General features: G+C 41.8%; 1 protein-coding gene across 1 annotated transcript in view; it reads right to left on the bottom strand.

The window, feature by feature from the left end:
* NEK11 (NIMA related kinase 11) overlaps positions 1-21,208 on the bottom strand; it is a 106,751-nt gene that overhangs the window by 60,858 nt on the left and 24,685 nt on the right. Inside the window, 5 exon segments of the mRNA XM_065876696.1 lie at positions 153-188; positions 690-709; positions 1,887-1,919; positions 2,836-2,853; positions 6,705-6,870. Of these exon segments, the coding sequence (XP_065732768.1) occupies positions 153-188; positions 690-709; positions 1,887-1,919; positions 2,836-2,853; positions 6,705-6,870 (273 nt within the window).

Below are 21,208 nucleotides of genomic sequence, written 5' to 3'. Positions count from 1 at the left end.
TTGGGTTCTCACCAGACACTGAATCTGCCAGAACCTTGATCTTAGACTTCCCAGCCTCCAGAACTGTGAGAAAGAAATGTATGTTGTTTATAAGGCACACAGTCTACGGTATTTTGTTATAGCAGCCTGAACGGACTAAGACAGAAGGTCACTAATCAATGCCACAAAGATCAATATACCAGGAGTGTCTCTCATTCGTGGCCTCAGACAGAGCTTCAGCAGTGGCTTTGAAGGACAACAAAGGGTTTGTCTCTAACGGTAGACCCAAGACATCCAGCATGAAGTTGTAAGGACCCTCTGAGAACCAATAAGCCTGGTGGTGCATGTCATTGCCAAATTCACTTGCAAGAGTCTACAGAGACTCACTAGAATTTCAACATTATAAAACTCAACCCAGTTACTTGGTTTATTTAAACAATTTGCATAAATGAGAAACATAAGAGGAGATTTAAAATGTTCTTTTTATATTACAAACAGATCCTTAGAAAGTATTTGCTTGAATGTTGCTATTGGACCCATTAGTGTTTAAAATTTTCCATGTTTCCTCCTTCTGGCATGAATCCTCACACTAAAGGCTGCAAGCCAAAAACTCAGAGGTAAAAATTAGCTCGCCTTCTAGAAAACAACCTGGGGGAGAGTGAGGTCACACTGAAATAATGAACTATATAAAGACAGCTTCCATTGTTGACAGTCTATTAGGAGGAAAGGTCTGATAGTCCCTTTTTTAACTTTATTTTAACTCATAAAGTTAACAAATTAACTTTATTATTTCAAATACCTATAAAAACCTAATAATATACTAAGTGTTGTTTACTCTATCTTAAAATTAGGATAGGGGTCAGAAAAATGAAATAACTTGTTCAAGGAAATGGACCAAGATTTGAACAGAAGTCAGTGTGATGCCAGAGTCCACACACTTTCTACTGTTTCAAACCCTATCTAGTCTACTATTGATAGAAAATAAAATAATTAATTATATTATCATTACATTAAGACATATGTGTGTGTACAAATTGATATACATGTGTTTTTATGTCTATGTATATGTATGTATTATATAGAGATAGATAAAGATACAGAACATAAGCGAGAATAAGCCAAGGGAAGGAGCAGGTTTCCCATAAAACAGGATGATCTGGTGGACATGTGCACTGTGAGATGTTTACCACAGTCAAGTTGATTGACACATCCAATATCTCACATGATTCCTGTGTGCGTGTGTGTGCATGTGAGCGCGCACGTGTGTGTTGAGAGCACTTGAGATCTACTCTCTGGACAAATGTGAAGTGTCTAAGTGCAGTATTGTTAACCATGGTCACCATGCTGTACATCAGGTTCCCCAGAACCTGTTCATCTTGTAAACAAAAGTGTGAGCTTTATATTTTGCATAATTCACACAGACAGGCTTGATTAATGTAGCTGTGTTAAAATCAATGTTTAGTTTAGTGCCACCATCTGAAACATGTTTGGTTAACATTGTTGATATGAACAATAAAACAATTAATCTCTATTGATTCATGTCCAGGTAGAAGTAGATAATTTCATGCTTGGGAAGGTAGGCACCATGAACTATTTGGTTGACTCTATTAAATATATATATATATATATATTTTTTTTTTTTTTTTTTTTTTGCCCTACGCGGGCCTCTCACTGTTGTGGCCTCTCCCGTTGTGGAGCACAGGCTCCGGATGCGCAGGCTCAGTGGCCATGGCTCACAGGCCCAGCCACTCTGCGGCATGTGGGATCTTCCCGGACCGGGGCACAAACCCGTGTCCCCTGCATCGGCAGGCAGACTCTCAACCACTGCGCCACCAGGGAAGCCCTGACTCTGTTAAATATTAAGGGACGAATAGGAGAAATCCAAGTAAAAGAAAAACAGGAGCAGCTTTCCCTATACCCCTGTGATCCTGGTCCTGGTCCTGGATAAAATCCAACATTCCAGCCATGTGATTGCCAGAAAATCACCTCTCTGGGTTCCCATTTCCTCATCTACAAAATATAGTTTATAGATAAGAATCCACTTCTTCAAAAAGGATGGGGGCATGTTTAGAGGACACAGGAGCCAATCTGAAGGAGCCCCACTAGCCGAAGCTGGACCAATTTGAGAAAGAAAATTAATAATGACAGCATTGGGCTATAACCCATAGAATAAAATAAATATCCCTGAGTCCATACTGATATAAATAATTGAATAAAGACATCAATGGAGGAGAAGGAACAGTGGAATAGCTCCTTCTAACAGGAGAGCCCTAATTAATAAATGTAGAAAGAATGAGGGAAATACATAATCACCATTAGGCAAATATCACAGTAAAAACTGCTCAAGGAAACTACCACTGAAAAAATGCTAAAATCAGGGCATGAAAGTTTGAGGAGAAACAGGATAGAAGGTTGCTCAGGGAGCCGGGAGAACGAGGCAGGTAATTTTCATGAATAACAGCACCCAGCTGGTGGCCTGAGCAGAAAACCACACCCACCAGCAGAGCCAGCCAGACTCCCCTGTTCTCAGCTGAGCCGCATCTTTGCTGAGTGCTCCATAAACACTGACATGGTTTTCTTCTATGACTATATTTTTCTGTTTCCACACTGGCCATTCTCCCTTTTTTTGCTGTTCTCCGCCCTGGCTGCCCATTAGAATCACCTGGAGAGCTTTCAAAAATCCTAATGCCTGGGTCATTCCCCAGGCCAATTAAATCAGACTTTCTGAAGGAGGGCCTCAGCCCTCATTAGTTCTGAAAGCTTTTCAGGTGATTCCAGTGAGCAGCCAAGGTTAAGCAGTACAACTATATTGATATAATTTTTATTTAGCTATGTTAATATCACAGTGCAGCAAACAGACAAGTCCAACCTTCCCTGCTTTCTGACAAAGGGCTTTCAACATATATGACAGATAGAAGGATCCAAAATTTTACCACCGGCTTTTGACAGAAATAAGATGAGAGGCAGCTGGAAGCAAGTGGTAAAGAATTCGTCAAAAGAAAAGGAATTTCCTGAGTACTAATTTTTTGTGGCTCATTACATGGGTTCATGATGCAATACAAAAATGAATCAGAAAAAGATCAATCCCACATGCTGAGAGTCTGATCTGAGATGGATCATACTATGTATAATGTGCTGTGTGTCACCGAGTTGAAATGCGATGAGACTCGGGGATTGGGTGAGAAGTGATTTCCAGCCAGGAGATTATAGGAATCTTTGTAGAGTGGGTGACATTTCAGCGGGCCTGGGAGGATGGGTGGGAACTGAAAACATAGGACCAGGAGGAAGGACATTCTGAAAGGGCACAGATGAAGAGGTGGGAAACTGTGGAGGAGGGACAGGGGACAGCAAGTTGCCCCATTTCCCTGGCTGGAGGAGAATGGAAGGCACCAATACCTGAAACATTCTGTCACTTTGGTAGTCTGGGTACTATTCCCCATCAAAGATTTGCTTAGATCTTGACAAGAAGTTGTGAGAATTGGGTAATTTGCTTTTTACACTCATAATCTGATGTGATGCATCCAAAGGGTTGGGTGGTGGACATAGCAGCCTCGTGAATGCATTTATATGTGTGTATTTCAATATTGCAAGGCTCCAAATTAAATTACAGAAGAGGAAACTTGGGGATCAAAAAACCCAGCTATTTCAATGGTGATAACATTTTTCTGTGAGGTGCAAGTCTGGCCATCTGCCATTTCCAATATTATTATTTTACCTCAATAAGAAGAGGATAATGCCAGGTTTGTGTGAGCTAAGCTCATGAAGATGAGAAATATCTCGGTTAACAAGGAAAACTAGTGACCCACACACGTCATTCCTCAGGGAAGCGCGTCCTGACAGCTCAGCAGGTGGAACAGGGAAGCCCAGCAGCTGCTCCCCGGCCAGCGGCCATCACCATGGCAACATCCCGGGGTGGGAGGAGCAGCTCAGCCTTTGGAAACCGCCAGCATTTAAAAAGTAATGCAGATGATCCTGGATTGGATCCTGCGTGAGAAAAAGACATTCTTATAGAAATGTCCTTTCTAAAGACATAACTGGGACAAATGGGCTCAATTTGAGTGTGAATTGTGGATTAGATGTGTGGTCCTCAAACTGCAGTGTGCTTCAGCCTCCCTGGTGGGCTTGTCAAAACAGATAGCCAGATCCCACCCCCAGAATTTCTAATTCGCTGTGGCTGTGGTGGAAGCTAACAATCTGTATCTCTAAGTAAAGATCCCAAATGATGCTGATGCTGCTGGTCTGGGATCACACACTGACAACCATTGGATTACATACCATCATTGCATCGATGTTAATTTCCTGATTTTGATCTTCGTACTGTAGTTATGTTAAGGAAATGTCCTTGGCCTTAGAAAACACTCACAGGAGGATTTAGGACAAAGGGGCATCATGTCTGCAACTTACTCTCAAGTGGTTCAGGAAAAAATAGATAGATAGATGATAGATAGATAGGTGATAGATAGATAGATAGATAGAAAGGATAGAATAATAAAGCAAATGTGAAAAAATAACAATTGGTAAATCTGGGCGAAGTGTATATGGGAGTTCACTGTGCCCTGTAACTTTTCTAGTAGATTAAAATTACATGAAAATTAATAATTAAAAATTAACATAAGGAGAGAAAGTTATAGCTTATCATCTAGCTCTGTTCAATATGGTAGCCACCAGCTACACATGGTTATTTACATTTAAAGTAATTAAAATTAAATAAAGTTTAACATCCATCTCGTCAACCATACCAGCCATATTTCATCAGGTGCTAAAGGGTCGTATGTGACTAGCAACTACCATATTGGACAGCACAAATATAGAGTATTACCATCATCACACAAAGTTCCACTGGACAGTCCTCACTACAGTGAAAAATATTTTAAGATCGTGAGAGTCTCTTTGGAAAATTCAGTGTGCCGAGAGCAGCAGCAGAGGTAACAGTAATAGGCATAAGCAATAGGAGTCAGTTGCTTCCCACACAAGATAGTTTATTAACTGAATGGGGCAAAAAGAAGAAAATGATTAAATTATAGCTGATGGATCATAGTGTAGCTATATTTGTAAATCCCTGGGTTTTGCATAGATCAGTGACATATTTGCCAGAGCAGCTGTTCTTACCCACGCTCTGCGCACCTCATCATTTTACTGATTTTCTTAAAAATCTGTTGGATGAAGGAGAAGTAAACACCCAAATGTCCTGGTTCTTTTTCTTTTCTTGCCCCGCTTCTCCTTCAAGCAGGGGAGGGGTAAGACTGGATGGGGGAACTCCCAGCAAGGCTGTGCCAGGGAGACCGTCCTGAAGGGGAACAGCCAAGACCTGGATGATATCAAATTTTCAGATATTCTAACTTTGCTACTGGTTTCATTTTGGATGACACATCAGCTACCATATAAAGCACAGCGAGGCTGGGTTTTGTTGCTATCTTTACTCCTTCTGATTTGCTCCTCCTCCTTCCTCTTCTTTTCCGCACCTCAGACACCCAGCACCCTCTGACCCAAACAGGCCTGCCTCCCCCTCTAAAGAGCATCCTCTTTCTTCCCAGCGTCATTTCTCTTGGACCCCAGCAACACCCAGGTGATGAACTGAATACATTCTAAAGTATGAATAGAACCAGGTTCTCCCAAGGTACATTTGGCTAACACTAGCTCTCAGAATGTTCTGGAAGATACTATCTGAGCAAGCATGTTTGGGTATTCTCTTTCTGACCCAACCCCTGTAACTCCCCTCTCCCTAGCCTCTCAGGAGTGACCGCCCAGACCCACATATGCTGCACCTTGTCAGCCCCAAGCCCCCTCCACCCGGCACCTTTCTCAGCAGCTTCATGTTCACTTAGGCTCAGTAAAATGCACAGCTATTATCACTTGGGGAGAACATGGAATGGCAGGGAAAACTGCAAATACCTGAAGCCATAATTCACAAATCAGTTAATATGAAGGATTTTCATGGGGAAAATGAGCCATATTCCCATTTCCAAGTTTCCATTGGGGAAAATGAACCACAGAGCTAGAACCCAGGACTCAGGAGGTGTCCCTCTGCTCTATCCAGGCCTCTGTTACGGCATTTAAATGTCCATCTAATAATCGAACCGTTGTCGGAGGCTTGGAGAATGCACCCCACACACACACACACACCAAAAATAAATATGCTGGATTGTTTTTTTGCAGCAGTTCCTCCTTAAAATACATTCACTCTGAGTTTTCCAAGAAAGAGAAACCCTTCATCAGAAACAGGTTTGTCAATTACATAGAGATGATCACTCTTAGCAGCAAGACACAACATCCCAGGTATTTATAGTTCACCTTGTGGTTGGCTAGCTAAACTTCTGAGATGTCTCTTTACAGACAGCTTTTTACTATGAAATATATATATTTTTTAAAATTTATTTATTTTATTTATCTTTGGCTGCATTGGGTCTTCATTGCTGCATGCGGGCTTTCTCTAGCTGCGGCGAGTGGGGGCTACACTTGGTTGCGGTGCGCAGCTTCTCATTGCAGTGGATTCTCTTGTTGTGGAGCACAGGCTCTAGGCACACGGGCTTCAGTAGTTGTGGCACACGGGCTCAGTAGTTGTGGTGCACGGGCTTAGTTGCTCCGGGGCATGTGGGATCTTCCCGGACCAGGGCTCGAATCCATGTCCCCTGCTTTGGCAGGCAGATTCTTAACCACTGTGCCACCAGGGAAGCCCTATGAAATATATTTTTATTAAGATTTCAAAAAGTGAAGGAGAGTCTCACCTCAAAGTACTCTGTGAAAATGCAGAAATCATCTTGCTCCACAAAGCTCGCATGGAACTTGACGATGGCTAGATGGTCCAGCTTGGAAAGGAGCTGGGCCTCCAAAGTGGCCTGCAGAGTCTCATTTGGATTGAGTTCTCCAGTAGAGATTTCCTTCAGGACCTTTCTGCAGCCAAAAAAAAAAAAAATTTTAATACATTTAGAACTCAAAAACATGTTTAATAGATGTGAACAGCGGTGCAGGGCCATCTAATTAATGCCCAGGCTGTGACCTACTCAGAGTTCTGCTATCACTGGTGACTCCTGGGCACCCTGGGTCTGCCTCTGTCCTGGCAGTGCCCTCCACACCTGCGGCCCTAGTTTGGTCACACAGGGCAGAGACAGGGCTAATCTTGAGTGGCGTGGCTGAAGCAGCTCTTCCTCAGCCTCTAGGTGTCTCTGTTTCTGTCATTTTCTGTCTCTTTGTGTGTTTTCTGTCTCTACTTATCTGTTTTCCTGTTTCTGTCTGCTTTTCTATTTCTCTCACTATTCCTATCTTGGTATCTCTCTGTCTCTCTCTCTCTCAATATATATATATATATATATGTGTGTGTGTGTGTGTGTGTGTGTGTGTGTGTGTGTGTGTGTGTGTGAATATAATATAATTATAAAATCTGTCACTCTGTCTCTCTGCATCTGTCTTATTCTTTTTGACTCTCTTTTCCTCTCTGACTCTCTCTTTGCCTCCGCATGTATGTATAAATACACATGCTTCTCTCTGTCTCTCAACTCTAAAATTTTCCAAATCTATCAACTTAATATCAGCAGAATCAATATCTACTTATTTTCTTTTTAAAACTATCCTTGGCATATCATACTTTATTGCTACCAGGATTTAGGAAAAGAAAAAAATCTAAAAACGTTGACAGAGGTATTCAAGCATGTATAAATGGAACAAGAGCTCATTACATCTCCAAATTATTAATTTAAAAATTGTGAGAACTAATGAGGAGTGGACCAAAACATTATCTCTTCCCATCTACAGAAAGAAACAGACTGATGACCAAACCAATTACAGTGCCACAGTGTAAACAGATTGCCGGGAGAAGCACTTTAGAGCACCAATTATGTATGCAGACAGATTCCACTGATTATAAGTGAGCCTTAGCTGTTCATTAAGCTCTGCAGGACCTGTACTAGAAGACATTTTGCAGTAATGTTATTTAAGAGTAACTATCTATGCATATTAATGAAAATGTATTTATAGCAGAGCTCTCTTAATTAAAGGCCCTTTAACCAAATCCTATATTAACCAGAGCTCTGCAGTCCTTTCTAACAGATGCCAATGGCCACCTTTGTGTTGGGGACGCGGTGGCCAGCAGGTGCTCTCTGGACCACCTTCCAGTTAAGGTGTTTACCCAAGTCATAGCGTCTATTCCCAAACCTGTTTATGCCACTCGCGCCCAGTATTGTAAATCTGTGACTTAAATATGACAAACTGATGAAGGATGGGTGAGTGTTGTCTCTGCTAGAAAAACTAAGTCAAATGCTTACCACAAAGATTAATAATGACAAGTTGCAAAAAACAAAATGCTGTTAAAGAAGTAATTGATAAGACAGTTCTAAAACGTTGGTTTAAAAATGTAAAAATCTAGAATTCTGAACTGAGATTGCTAAATTCTCATTCTACTTTAAAGAAGGTAAACTTGGAAAACTTAATCAACTTAACATGGGTAAGTTTATGCAAAAAAGATGAAGCGACCTCTCATCAGAGGACATCAGATGTTGGCTGCACAACAAAAATGAGAGAAAATGTACAATATGTTTTAAGTTGATATAAACGTTTTAGTTATGTCATTTCATTTTAAAATTGTTCCCTTATGTAACCAAGGACCAGCCCCAATAACACTGGACAGGGGCCATCACATTGGTTTTGTTAGGTCTTGAACGCCCTACCAGGCCCCTACTTGATAATGGAGTGGATTCTGGAGAAATTCTTGCTTGGTAACGTGTTCTATAGAGAGACTGTTCTAGCAAGAATTTGGTTTAAAATGACCTCATGTTATTAAGAGTGGCATCTCAAACTGTTTGATATAATAAAGGAACTTGAAATGACATGCGGTTGTTTTCCTGCAACTTCTAAAAATGATAAAGCCGTAAGCCAAATGACATATTCATGGTACTTTTCCAGTACTTACTGTGCCCCAGCCAATGTGCAGTTGTAAAAGTCACAGTGGTTAATTTATATAGCACGGCAATATAAAGCCTCACTCAAACTTGCAATATTCTCTTGCTGTGAAGGAACAAATGCTATCGGAAGCTTTAAGATACTTATTTTTTCTTGCAAACATCAACTATTGTGCAACAGGGCATGGGATTTTACATAGAGTTACCTGAGCCCCGTCTGGCAGCCTGATGATAAGGCATAAAATCTCATTTGCCCACAGCTTAGCAGATGAAGGTAGGGCTATCAAGACAGGTGATATCTAATATAATCACCTCTGGCAGATGCGGAGATATTCCACCTTCCTTACCTAGAACTGATAGAGGAAACTCTCATTGCATGTCACATAATGTGAGAGCCTTATCAGCCAAGCAGAGTGCAGAAACTGACCAAGTCAAGGAAGCTTGCCCCTGGCTCAGTGACACTCAGCCTGTCACCCTCTCCTAAGTAACAGGACAGATATTTATTTTATCAGAACTTCAGCTGTTCAGGAGAAACTTTTTAGCAGCTGCAAAACAGGCACCCCTTCAGACTCACTCATTTTGCAAACTTTCTGTTCTCTTTCCCAAGTGGCATGTTTCTTTCTAGAATCAGTAGTGAACTGACAAACTTTGGAGAATGACTGGAAATTTGGGACAACTATAGCTAATTTCATTCCCTTCAAATTTGGCCCACCTTCCATACAAATGGGGCAGATGATATCTTTGAGAAGTTCAGGGTTATTTTCCCCAAATTTCCCTGTAGTTTTTCATATATTTCAAATTGAACAAGCAGCATAGGCTGCCTCAGGAAAAAGATGACATCACAAACTACAGAGAATATGAGTAAAATCCCTGGCTTTTGATTTTCCAAAGGAGAGACCAAGGCCAAAGAGAAAAGATCTGAAGGAGCACCTGATCAGTGACGTGAGTGTCCTCCCTGCCCGACGTGAGAGAGACCCTCGGGACCAGATGGAAGGGAGACAAGAACATTAGGCACTGCTGAGCCCTTGAAAATAGTTCATGTCCCCCAGGCTGTGTCCTGAGGGACAGAACTCCCAGATGGGGAGAAGAGCCCCAGAGCAGAAGCCCTGCTATATTTCCAAAGCAGGAACCTCACATTTCCTTGTGTCCAGCAAGGGGTAGGAGTGAAAGAAAGGTCTTCAAGGGACAAGTAAACCAAGGAGCCTAAGAGTTCTGAAATCTCAGTGAGGAGTGCTGTGTGTGTAGTGGTGTAGTGGGCTCTGAGAATTCGTCACCCCTGCCCTTGGGTCTCCTGAGGAAGACAGATAGTAAGCAGGACAGTGTGCATAAATGTGTGTATGTGACTATGTTTGTATTTTCTAAAACTTCAAATCGAACTGGATGCTACAAAGTTAGGGTAAGTGATGTCTGAGGCCCTCCTGATGTAAGCTGCCATGACTCTCTAATTTGATCAGCAGCTACTGTACCCACTGAGGGCAAATCCACAGGAAACAGATTTTAACTGCAGCTTAAATAAGACAGTAATTTTTTTGCTTTTTGAAAAATTCAATATTCACCTGTTTAACAGATTATTAAATCTGCTCAGGACTTTCAAGGTAAGAGTTTTCATCCATCTAGCGAGGCTGCAATTATTTTAACTAATCCTTTCTTAAATGGTCAGATCTCATTTTTTTTCTAATTTACAAGGAAATATAGTGTTATTACAGAAAAATTTGAAAACAAAACATAGTCCGCAATCCACTACAGAGATCATCAGCAGTAACAATTTTGTGTACTTCCTTCACATCTTTTGCTGCCCACTTTTTTAACACTAGAGGCCAGTTTAGACAATTTGCCTGCTATTTTCATGAGACAGTATCATAGCAGAAATCTATCATTTGTGGCTGCCCAGTGTCTTTAGACAGCCTCCCTACCTTGTAGTAGACCCCTGGGCTGTGGGTCCTGCCTTCCCTAGATAAAAACAAACAGACAGACAAAAACAATTCCTCATCTCCCACCTGCCTTGAGTTGGGGTGCCAGTGTGGGACCTAGGTTCTGCCAGTCAGCTGGACCAAGCCGGGACCTTGCCTTGGGTGTGAGCTGTGTGGTAGGACAGGGCAGGCACAGGACCTCCCTTCACTCATACAGGTGTCCTAAGAAAGAGTGTGGGCCTGGGGGCAGTGGCAGTGGGCCAATTCCAGGCTGACATTCCTGGAAATTTAGCCTCCCCTGCCCTGCAGCCTCCCGCAGCTGTGAGAGCCATCTGTGTTCAGTATAAATACCCTTCTGCCTCAACCGTGCAGAGGGCGGCTACTCACATCTGCGTCTAGAGCCCTGACCCACGCGATTATGCGTCACAGAGCACTGTGAGGTGTTCCCATGAAGCACTCACTTTGGGATAATGAAAACTGAACCTCCGAAAATTTGACTCATTTAGGTTCATTTTTATTCATTTATTTGAGTCTTAAAACTTAGGATCTTCTGAGGGATTTAGGGCCTTTTATGGGTAGAAGTATCATGAGAGTGGAAAAACATCCTTTTAAAAGTAACTTAACCCCCTTTAATATGACATATAACTTTAAAACGTAAAGGGACATGAAAAAATGGCAGTGATATTTGTTCCAAAAAGTGGCACATTAATAAAAGGTGGGAAAGCCGGGAACTAAAAGTACCTAAAGGAGTAGCTGAAAAAACATTGTAGGTGTTAGTGGAGAGTATACTACAGATGGAATTTTATTTTATTTCAGTTGTTTTTCCTTCTTTCAGCAATTCAGAAACATTTTTAAGGTCTGTGGCCAGAGAAAAGGATAATATTGTTTTATGGATCATCATCATATACCATAATCTATGAGCTGCCTTTGTTTCTAACAATTAAATCCCTGATCCCAGCTTGTTTCATGGTAAAAACTCTGATTCATCTGATCTTTTCCTCTCCACCCCTGATCATAGGCATGTTGCAGTTTTTGGACACAGACGGAGCTCAGATGACATCACCATACAGTGCAGGGACAGCAAGACTCAGGTGCCCATGGCAGACACCAGCAACTAAGGAGCAAAATCCTTCTGCTGAGCCTGACTTCAGACTCCACACAAGGTGCCAGGCAGCCACTGCCAAATACCTTCACATCGAAAGTTCCACATTTCTGTTATTTCACCATCTACTGACTGCCTTGGGTATGCCAAACACAGTATCATGTTCTGGGGATAGAAAGATGAAAAAGATAAAACTCCTGCCCTCCAAGAAAGCTCAGTCTCATGGGGAAAGCCAACAAGTACAAAAATAGTTGAACAACTTCACGATAAATGCAATAATAGAGCTGGGGATGGGTTGAGGACCCCTAACTCTCCTTTGAGAAGAAAAAAACATAAAATCTATAGACTAGAGCCCCAGGACATTCACTTTTGCACACAGAAACTACTTTGTAGTAAGCTGAATTGCCTTCTCCCCAGGTGGATTCCAAGTAGCAAAAGAAATGAATTTATCATTCTTTACAATTTGCCCTGTATAAACCAATAGCCAGTAGAGGGACAGCTATATTTGCATTACCTGAATAGGCTACGAAAGTTAATAAGCAGGTGACTTTACAAAAAAAAAAAACTGCTTGAGAATTTCAATATCTATATATCCTTCTTTAGAGTAACTCATGCACAGACACACACACAACCACAGTATACATTATGGAACGAAGAATGAAAATGTTACAGGGAGGAGTATTTCTTAAAAAACCTGGCAGGTTCACAAAACACTCTTTCCTTCCTTCCACCCCCCGCATCACCCCCTGCCCCCTGCCATTTATCTATCCCAATTTTTAATCAGAAAAAAGCATTTGAGCTATATATAACTACATTTTAAAAGATAATGTATCGAGCCATGCTCTGCTCTAGAGGACTCTCTTAGTTTGGGGTCCCCAGGAAGCAAACCCTGAGACAGGATTTGAGGTAGGTGATCAATTTGGGCAGTAAGAAGAGGGGTAGGAAAGTGAGGTGAAGGGAGGGGAGCCATTCAAGGGCCTGTTATCAAGCCAGTTACCACTGTGGGCAACTGGGGCTTAACTGTGGAGGAACCCTAGGGGCAGGCATAGAACACACCTCTGGGCTCCTCTGCCCGAAGGGCGGGGACCGACTCCCTCATCCACTGACTCAGGCTGCTCCTGGGAGTATCAACTCCCCCACTCTCTGCCACACTGGAGCACAGAGGCCCTGACAGCCAGGGAGGCCACAGGCAGAACTGCCCCTGCTGCAGGTGGAGGCTGGGTCCACGTACAGGAAATGCTAATTGGCCAGGAGACATGGGTGGGGCCCCAACACCATCTGTCACAGGGATGAAAATAAAGGCAACTTTTCTCCACTTTAAATTCTGCTCTATTTTACCTTTACTTCTGAAGATAGCTAGGATATAGTGATTCTGAGACAAAGTGTCTGTAACACTGAATAATGAAACTGCAAATCAGTTATAACCTATAGATAAATTCCATCTCCTATGCTTCTCGAGACTTCGTTTACAAACACATTAGCAGCATACGGGAGTATTATGTACAGATAATAAGCAAAAATAACTAATAATAATACAAATAAAAATGAAGAACAAATAACAGTAGAAGTATTTCAGACATTTTTGTTCGGCAAATATGTTTTTCCTGGCTCCTGTTTAGATTATATTTTCATTTGTGGTAACAAGTTCCATGCAGTGTTTCAATGCTGGTACCATAACAAATTAGGCAGGTTGCCTTTTATTTTTAAGGAACAGAAAAGAGTAAACAGAAATTTCAGGAGCAGGAGTTCTGAAGATAAATATTGCCCAAATAAAAAGTATCTAATAATCATGTGAATTCAATGACTCTTCCCATCTGTATAAATTTAAAAAACAGAAATGGCTTGAACACACGTCTCAAGGCTGGAAATGGTGCTGGCGCTCAGTGGAGGTTCTCCGCAGGGATTCTCTGGTGACAGTTCAAGAACAGAACTGGCTTCAGGACAGACTCCAACCAGCCCTTTCCCAGGGGAGCTCCCTGGAGGTGACAGAGAAGACACAAAGTGTCTAACTGCTCTGCTGTGCAAAGCTCTCCTCCCAGGGCTTGACAGAGACTCCACAGCTGAGCCCAGGAATCCATGAGTGAGTGTGAATTGGTCGGCGGGGGACGAGGGGCGGGTAACAGAGGGCAGACTGGGTATCTGTGCCTTCATGGCCAGGCAGCCATCTCCTCCCTGTGTCTAAGTCACAGCCTCTACCAAAGCTGCTGGGACTGTCTCCTGAGAGCTCACTGAGAACAAACTGCCCTCTCCTCTCCTTTCAGCCAAAAAAATGAGTGGGTTCCCTTCACGGTGAGCAGCTTCCTGGAGCTCCTTTCCACAGCCTTGGAAAGTTCTCTTTACCACCAGGGATGTAACGGAGCCAACTCTAGCTCCCCTGAGAACCAGTGAGGGCTCTTCCCCCACCCTCTTTCTCCCACACACCTCCAGACAAGTGGTCAGGCAGTTCTGTCTTTCTTATTTATACAGACGAGCACAGTCATTAAATATTGTGGCTTAATTATTTTAAGAGAGGGTGGCTGTCTCCCCCTCTCCCCAGCCCCTGGGGTGAATCATAACTGATCTAAGCCCACCATGTAATCCTAGTCCCCTTGCCAGTGATCAGTCTAGACATGTGGTGTAATTCTGGCCTGGGAGATGTGGGGAGGGCTCGTGATGGTTTTCTAGGAGAGATGCTCCTCACTGATAAAAAAGGGAAGCATAGGAGGAGAGTCCCCTTCCTCCATCTCTGCAACGCTATCACTCGCCTGTGACTCCTTTGACCTCGGCAGCCAGCTGGCATCCTGAAGGAACTGTCCTGAGACAACAGGCTGGGTGAAAGGAAGGCACTAAGGCCCCTGACGACTTCATCATGGGGATCTGCTCTCCCTCTGGACTTTTTGTTAGGGAGATGAATCTTTCTTATTGTTTAAGCCATCTTGGTGGCCAAAGATATCCTGATACCAACATTTTGCTACAAGAAGAAAGAGGAGGCTTTTAAAGAAGAGATTAGAAGCAGAGGTGGAGGATATGGTGAACACTCCACATATTTGTACGTGCTTCAGGCTGTGAAAACCCAAAGGAAGGAAGTTAGGTTTAGCTGTGCAGTACATAAAGATTAGAACAGAGAGAAGCCCCTTGAGAACAGGGGCTATGTCTTATTTCCTTAGAAAGTGCTAAGTCTCCTATTATAAACTGGAAAAGATAAATTGGTTCTTTTCTACTTGGACATTTGTATGAATCTTCAAAAAATTATGACAAAGTAAACTACAATGAACTTTACAAAACTGGATGTATAGTGAGAAAAAACTATTTGAATAAAGGACTAGAAATTATCTGTTGTTAGTGAATCTGGAAACTCAGATAACATGAGATTTCTTTAAATAATTTGAAAACAATTTTATTTGTTGATTCAAAATTCTCATGTGTCAAAAATTTTAGCAGTTATCAAAAAGTATCAAGATTCAGAAAGATTAAAATTCCACCACTGTTCCCTTCCTTCCCTTGGGTAGAGATATTGGAGCTGTGATAGCAAACAGGAGGTTTCTAAAATGAGGGACAACAAGGAAAAGAGGGAAGTAAAGGGCACAGATAATACAGCAATCAAAAATAAGATAAAATATACAAATAAAAAAATACTTCCCACCCCTTCTCTCTCCTCCAGTCAGTAACTCTTCTTGCCTGTTCACTTGATACCAGCCCCCGTATGCCAGCTGTTGTACTGAACTACTGTACTTTTCAAGGTACTGTGCTGTAAGATTAAACATGTTTTCTTTTAAAAAAAATACACTGAGATGAAAATGACCAAGAAAAAAAGAATTTCTAAAAGATTTGGTCCCTCTCCTCTCCTGCTCCCCCCCAATTAAGAAAACATACTTTAATAAATATACATTTTTCTATAATTCTCTGGAGATAGAAAAAATTGCTAATATAAGGAATTACTTTGTTTTACATAGTCTGAAGCTTCAAACTTAAGAAATTAAGGATGAGGTCATTAGGTATTAGAGGCACAAGGTTGATCATTATAATTTTTAGAAGGTAAAACAAAGTTCCAAGAACTGGAGGTGACGTTTATTCACATGGCAGCCTTGTAAGAAGCCTCCATCCAAGAGAAGTCTCTCTTGACTCCTCAGGGGTAGGATAGGGGCCCCTCCTCCAGGCTCCCATTGCCCCCTGTGACGTCTATTCACGTAGGAGGTCCCGTACTGGCCTGTAGCCACCCAGAGCCAGCTCATAGTCCATTCACTGTGGGATTCCCAGCACCTGGCAGTATGTCTGAATGGAACCAAGCTTGCACACTCATCACCATTCAAAATTCAGCTCATTCACTACCTTCACCATAGGAACTCTGACAATTATGTCTTTTCATAGTTATTTCTTTGTCTCCATCCCCAGACTGAGAGCAATTACATTTTGTTCCTTTCTGTATCCTCGGTGTCTAGCACAAGTCTTAGCACACAGTGGATGCACCATCAACGTTTATTGACTATTACATGATCAAAATTAACACCCCACCAAGCACTGTGGTACAGGTGGTGAGAGACACAAACCCTATGTGTGATTCTTCCCTTTATGGAAGCACATCAGCCTACACGCTGGGCATCCATCAGAAAATGAAAGTTTATAAAAACTGCTTCCTAACATTCTTGCTGGAATGGCCCTTATCCAGAAGTGACTTATCCATGGGAGTTGACAGTAACACTTGCATAGACAGAGAAAAATGGCAAAAAGATATTTCATCCTGGAAATTGGTTCTGCTCAGAGGTTTCCTAACATCTCAGAGATGATAACTCCCACTGGATAACCTGACCCATAAGAAGCACAAAGCTGCCCAGTTTCTGATCCTGTCCCCTCGCTCAACCTCTTCCCCAATCTTGGGATGGATTTTATGTATTTATAGAATTTTAAAGCTAGACAAGACCCTCAAGAGTAGATCCATCAAAGCAGCCCAACCTATTAAGGTCCTGAGGATTGAGTAATTTTTTTTGGCTGTCATTTTAAAAAAAATTTTATTGGAGTATAGCTGATTTACAATGTTGTGCTAGTTTCAGTTGTATAGTAAAATGAATCAGTTATACATATACATCTATCCACTCTTTTTTAGATTCTTTTCCCATAAAGGTCATTCCAGAGTATTGAGCAGAGTTCCCTGTGCTAGACAGTAGGTCCTTATTAGCTACTTAATTTATATATAGTAGTGTGTATATGTCAATCTCAATCTCCCAATTTATCCCTCCCCCACTTAGCCCTTGTAACCGTAAGTTTGTATTCTACATCTGTAACTCTATTTCTGTTTTGTAGATAAGTTCACTTGTATCATTTTTTTTAGATTCCATGTATAAGCGATATCATATGGTATTTGTCTTTCTCTGACTTACTTCACTCAGTATGACAATCTCTAGGTCCATCCATATTGCTGCAAATGGCATTATTTCATTCTCTTTATGGCTAAGTAATATTCCACTGTATATATGTACCACACCTTCTTATCCACTCCTCTGTCGATGGACATTTGGATTGCTTCCATGTCTTGGCTATTGTAAATACTGCTGTAATGAACACTGGGGTGCATGTTTCGAATTATGGTTTTCTCCGGATATATGCCCAGGAGTGGGATTGCCAGATCTATGGTAGTTCTATATTTAGTTTTTTAAGGAACCTCCATACTGTTCTTCATAATGATTGAACCAATTTACATTCTCACCAACAGTGTAGGAGGGTTCCCTTTTCTCCACACCCTTTCCAGAATTTATTGTTTGTAGATTTTTTTTGATGATGGCCATTCTGACCGGTGTGAGGTGATACCTCATTGTAGTTTTGATTTGTATTTCTCTAATAATTAGTGATGTTGAGCATCTTTTCATGTGATTTTTGGCCATCTGTATGTCTTCTTTGGTGAAATGTCTATTTAGATCTTCCATCCATTTTTTGATTGGGTTGTTTGTTTTTTTGATATTGAGATAGCTGCATGAGCCATTTGAATATTTTTGAGATTAATCCCGAGTTGGTCGCTTTGTTTGCTTGCAAATATTTCCTCTCATTCTGTGGGGTGTCTTTTCACTTTGTTTATGGTTTCCTTTGCTGTGCAAAAGCTTTTAAGTTTAATTAGGCCCCATTTGTTTATTTTTGTTTTTATTTTCATTACTCTAGGAGGTGGATCAAAAAATATATTGCTGCGATTTATGTCAGAGAGTGTCCTGCCTGTTTTCTTCTAAGAGTTTTATAGTGTCCAGGACTGACTAATGTATCCAAGGTCATAGAGAAGTTACAGCAGAGCCGCCATTCACCTCTTGAAGGAGGAAACAGACCACAACTCCAAAGAACAGAATTCCATCTCAAAGTTTAACAGTTTCCCCTCTTTCATTTGTGTATAGGATCTGCAGTGTCTAGCAGCTAAGACAGCCCAAAACTTTCTCATTTTTCAAACCATTTTTCAAAGAACAAAAACACCCATCACCTGCTCTACTCATGCCCTCCTTAGCATCAAAGAAGAGAAAACGAAATGACTAGAATAATGGTCTTTCTCCTGATGAGGCACTGGTGAAGCTATGTCTGTTTTTATTAATTATCATTTGAGTGTCATGGAAAATCTTACCGATAATCAAGAGTTTGTGCCAGTTACAGAGCTCCAGATTCGGAGGTTTGGAATGAGACCACACAGAAGGGGAAGACAATGTTTCCCAGGACTTACCTTTCCTAGCATTAGATTACATTTCTGAGGTTGTCCTGGGTACCACAACCCTGCAGGTGTGACTGTGTTTGTGTGAGGGCCAGTTTTCAAAAAGCTGAATTGTGCAAAACTCACTTGATTCAAAATTGTTCAACAATGCAGTAACATGCCTTGAGAACAAAAATATCGATAACATAAGATTCAATGCAATCAATCACTCATTCACTCTATCACACTTTGAAAGGTACTGAGCTTAGAGCAAACCAAGGTCCTGTTTGTGTCAGCAAGGAAGTTAAGGAGCATGACAACGTCAGTAAGGATGTGAAAGAATAATTTACCATAGATAATAGTTTAGCTCTTGTTATGACTGTTCTATGCTCCAAATTTACAATTACTGTTAGATTAATATTCAAAATGCAAAATTCTGATACATAATTCATGTCAGGTTTTTATTTTGAACATTACAGAAAAAACCTAGAATTGCGGATTGCAATGAGATAATCAGATGTGACGCAAAGTCTACCATGAAATCAAGACGGGAACAAATTGAGTTTTAAGAAGCAACAGAAACTGATTAGCTCCATTTCCCTGACTAGGTAAAGCCAACAAATGATAAACCCTGTGTAAAGTAAAATTAAATTAAGATCCAGGCAAGAATAAAGTTGGTGCTCCAAAAATAAAACAAAGAAACAATCTAGGGTTTCAGTGAAATAAAGTCTCCTGATCTTATCTGTAGCAGGTGTTGGTTGGCCTCAAATTAACATGAAGACAGCCAAAATGGAAAAAGGTTTGTATTTCCAGATTTCAGTCTCTATTTCATCATCACAGTAATTATAACATAGGGATTTGAGCTACAAGTCTCTCTTTAACTATAGCACAAAGCAGTTGTTACTGTATTTAACTTTGAGATAGAAAGGGAGGGAATCAAAGCTCTGGATTAGCATACTCCCATTAGAGGGTTTAAGCAACTGATTCTGGGTCTTATATTTTTGCTGACTTGTGTTGAGGCTGAAAAAAATCTGTTTTTATGACCAGAAAGCCAGGGCTTAACCTACTGACAGAGCTCAAATTAGAATTCTACTAGTAGGAAGGATCCAGTTTCCCTGAATGACAGCTTATGGGTTTAGTCAATGATTTGTCACACACGAAAAAGTCACAGTGGGCTGTGTAAGGGGAGGAAGGGATGGGGGACACGGGGCTGGCCTGCCTCTGATCACACAAGGCTTCACTTCCCAGAGTCAGGAGGCTGAGGGGAGCCTGGCTAAGCCAAGTGCTCTGCAAACGTCACGGCTGCTGCTTCTCCCAGCGGTGACTGTGCCGAGCTGTCACACTTGCCCAAGGAGTCCGCAGGAGCTCGGCAGGGAGGCCAACTCCTCAGGAAACCACGCTGAGCAAAGGACACTGCAAAAGGGTCTTGAGCGCAGTTTTCCACCAGCACTGTTTCAGGAGAGTCTGGAACTTATCTGAGGATAAATCAAAGTGTTTTCATGTTCATATAATGAAAGGAAAAAGAACTGTTAGACTCATAAAGTATGATATCTGAGGAAGCCTCAAAGGAGGACACAGCATCTGAGAGCAGTCCTTCTCAAATTGCGCTGTGCACACAAATCACAGGGATCTATCTCAATACCGTCCAGGGTGGGCCCAAGACACATCTCTAACTAGGTCCCAGGCAGCAAGCACCCTGAGCGGCTTGGCTTAGCCCGGGGAGCACACTTTGAATAGCGAGCTTGGGAGTGGGGAGGGGTCAGAGGGCTGCTGGCCCTGCGAATGCTGAAGGGCCCCAGTGCTCTCGAGAGGCTGAGGGGTTGGAGGGGGCTTTGAAGAGCAGCCCAAGCGAGAGGGCCTGTGTGCCCCTCCCATTACAGGAAACATGAGAGCTCCCCCGGCAGCAAAGGTTTGGGACCCGCTGCTGGCCCAGCCCCTCACTTTCCAGATAAGGCCACTAGAAGCCAGAGAGGCTGTGAGACTCGATCACGTGCCCTCCTGAGACCATTCTGCAGCCAACACCCACAGGACCCAGAAACTCCAGTCAGGGTTAAAACACCATGAGGAAAATCACCCTTACACTTTTGGCTCACGTCCTAAAAACTGTGGTTTGTGTGGGTTACCTCTTGTTCTGTTCCCAGAAGTGATAAAGTATAGCTGCCCACTGACCCTCTGAACATGTCCTGCTACGTAGTTTACTACTTGAATGGATTTGTACTCAGCCTCATTCCACAGAGGATTTGACATAACTTATATAATAAAATAGAAAACTGAGACCAGCAAGGGTAGGTGGAAATAAGAATGAGGAAAAGAAGAACACAGATATACTGGCCAAAACTTGTTGCTATGGTTGAGCTTCACATTCAATTCCCAACTTCTTGGAATTGTATGATGATGATTATTACTATTACTATTGTTGCTGTCATTGGTGGTTATGTCGTAGGTGTAAGTCTTGCCTATTACAAGGGGGGATCTCAATCTCTGGATCCTTTGTGACATAAAGCAGTTTTCACTTTAGTCACATAGCAGTGGAGGTGTCCTCAAGGAGACATCAGTAATTCTTTTAAATAGAGCTCATTCAGAAACAGAATTCCAACTTACAACAACACTTTGATGTTGAACTTATGAGGAAACCTTCTCAACTCTTACCTCAATTCTAGTTTCTAAACTCGGTACCTGTGTACAGAGCACC

Source organism: Phocoena phocoena, chromosome 4 (genome assembly GCF_963924675.1).
Source record: "Phocoena phocoena chromosome 4, mPhoPho1.1, whole genome shotgun sequence".
In the NCBI taxonomy this organism is placed as follows: domain Eukaryota; kingdom Metazoa; phylum Chordata; class Mammalia; order Artiodactyla; family Phocoenidae; genus Phocoena; species Phocoena phocoena.
This window is presented reverse-complemented; position numbering and strand designations above follow the sequence as displayed.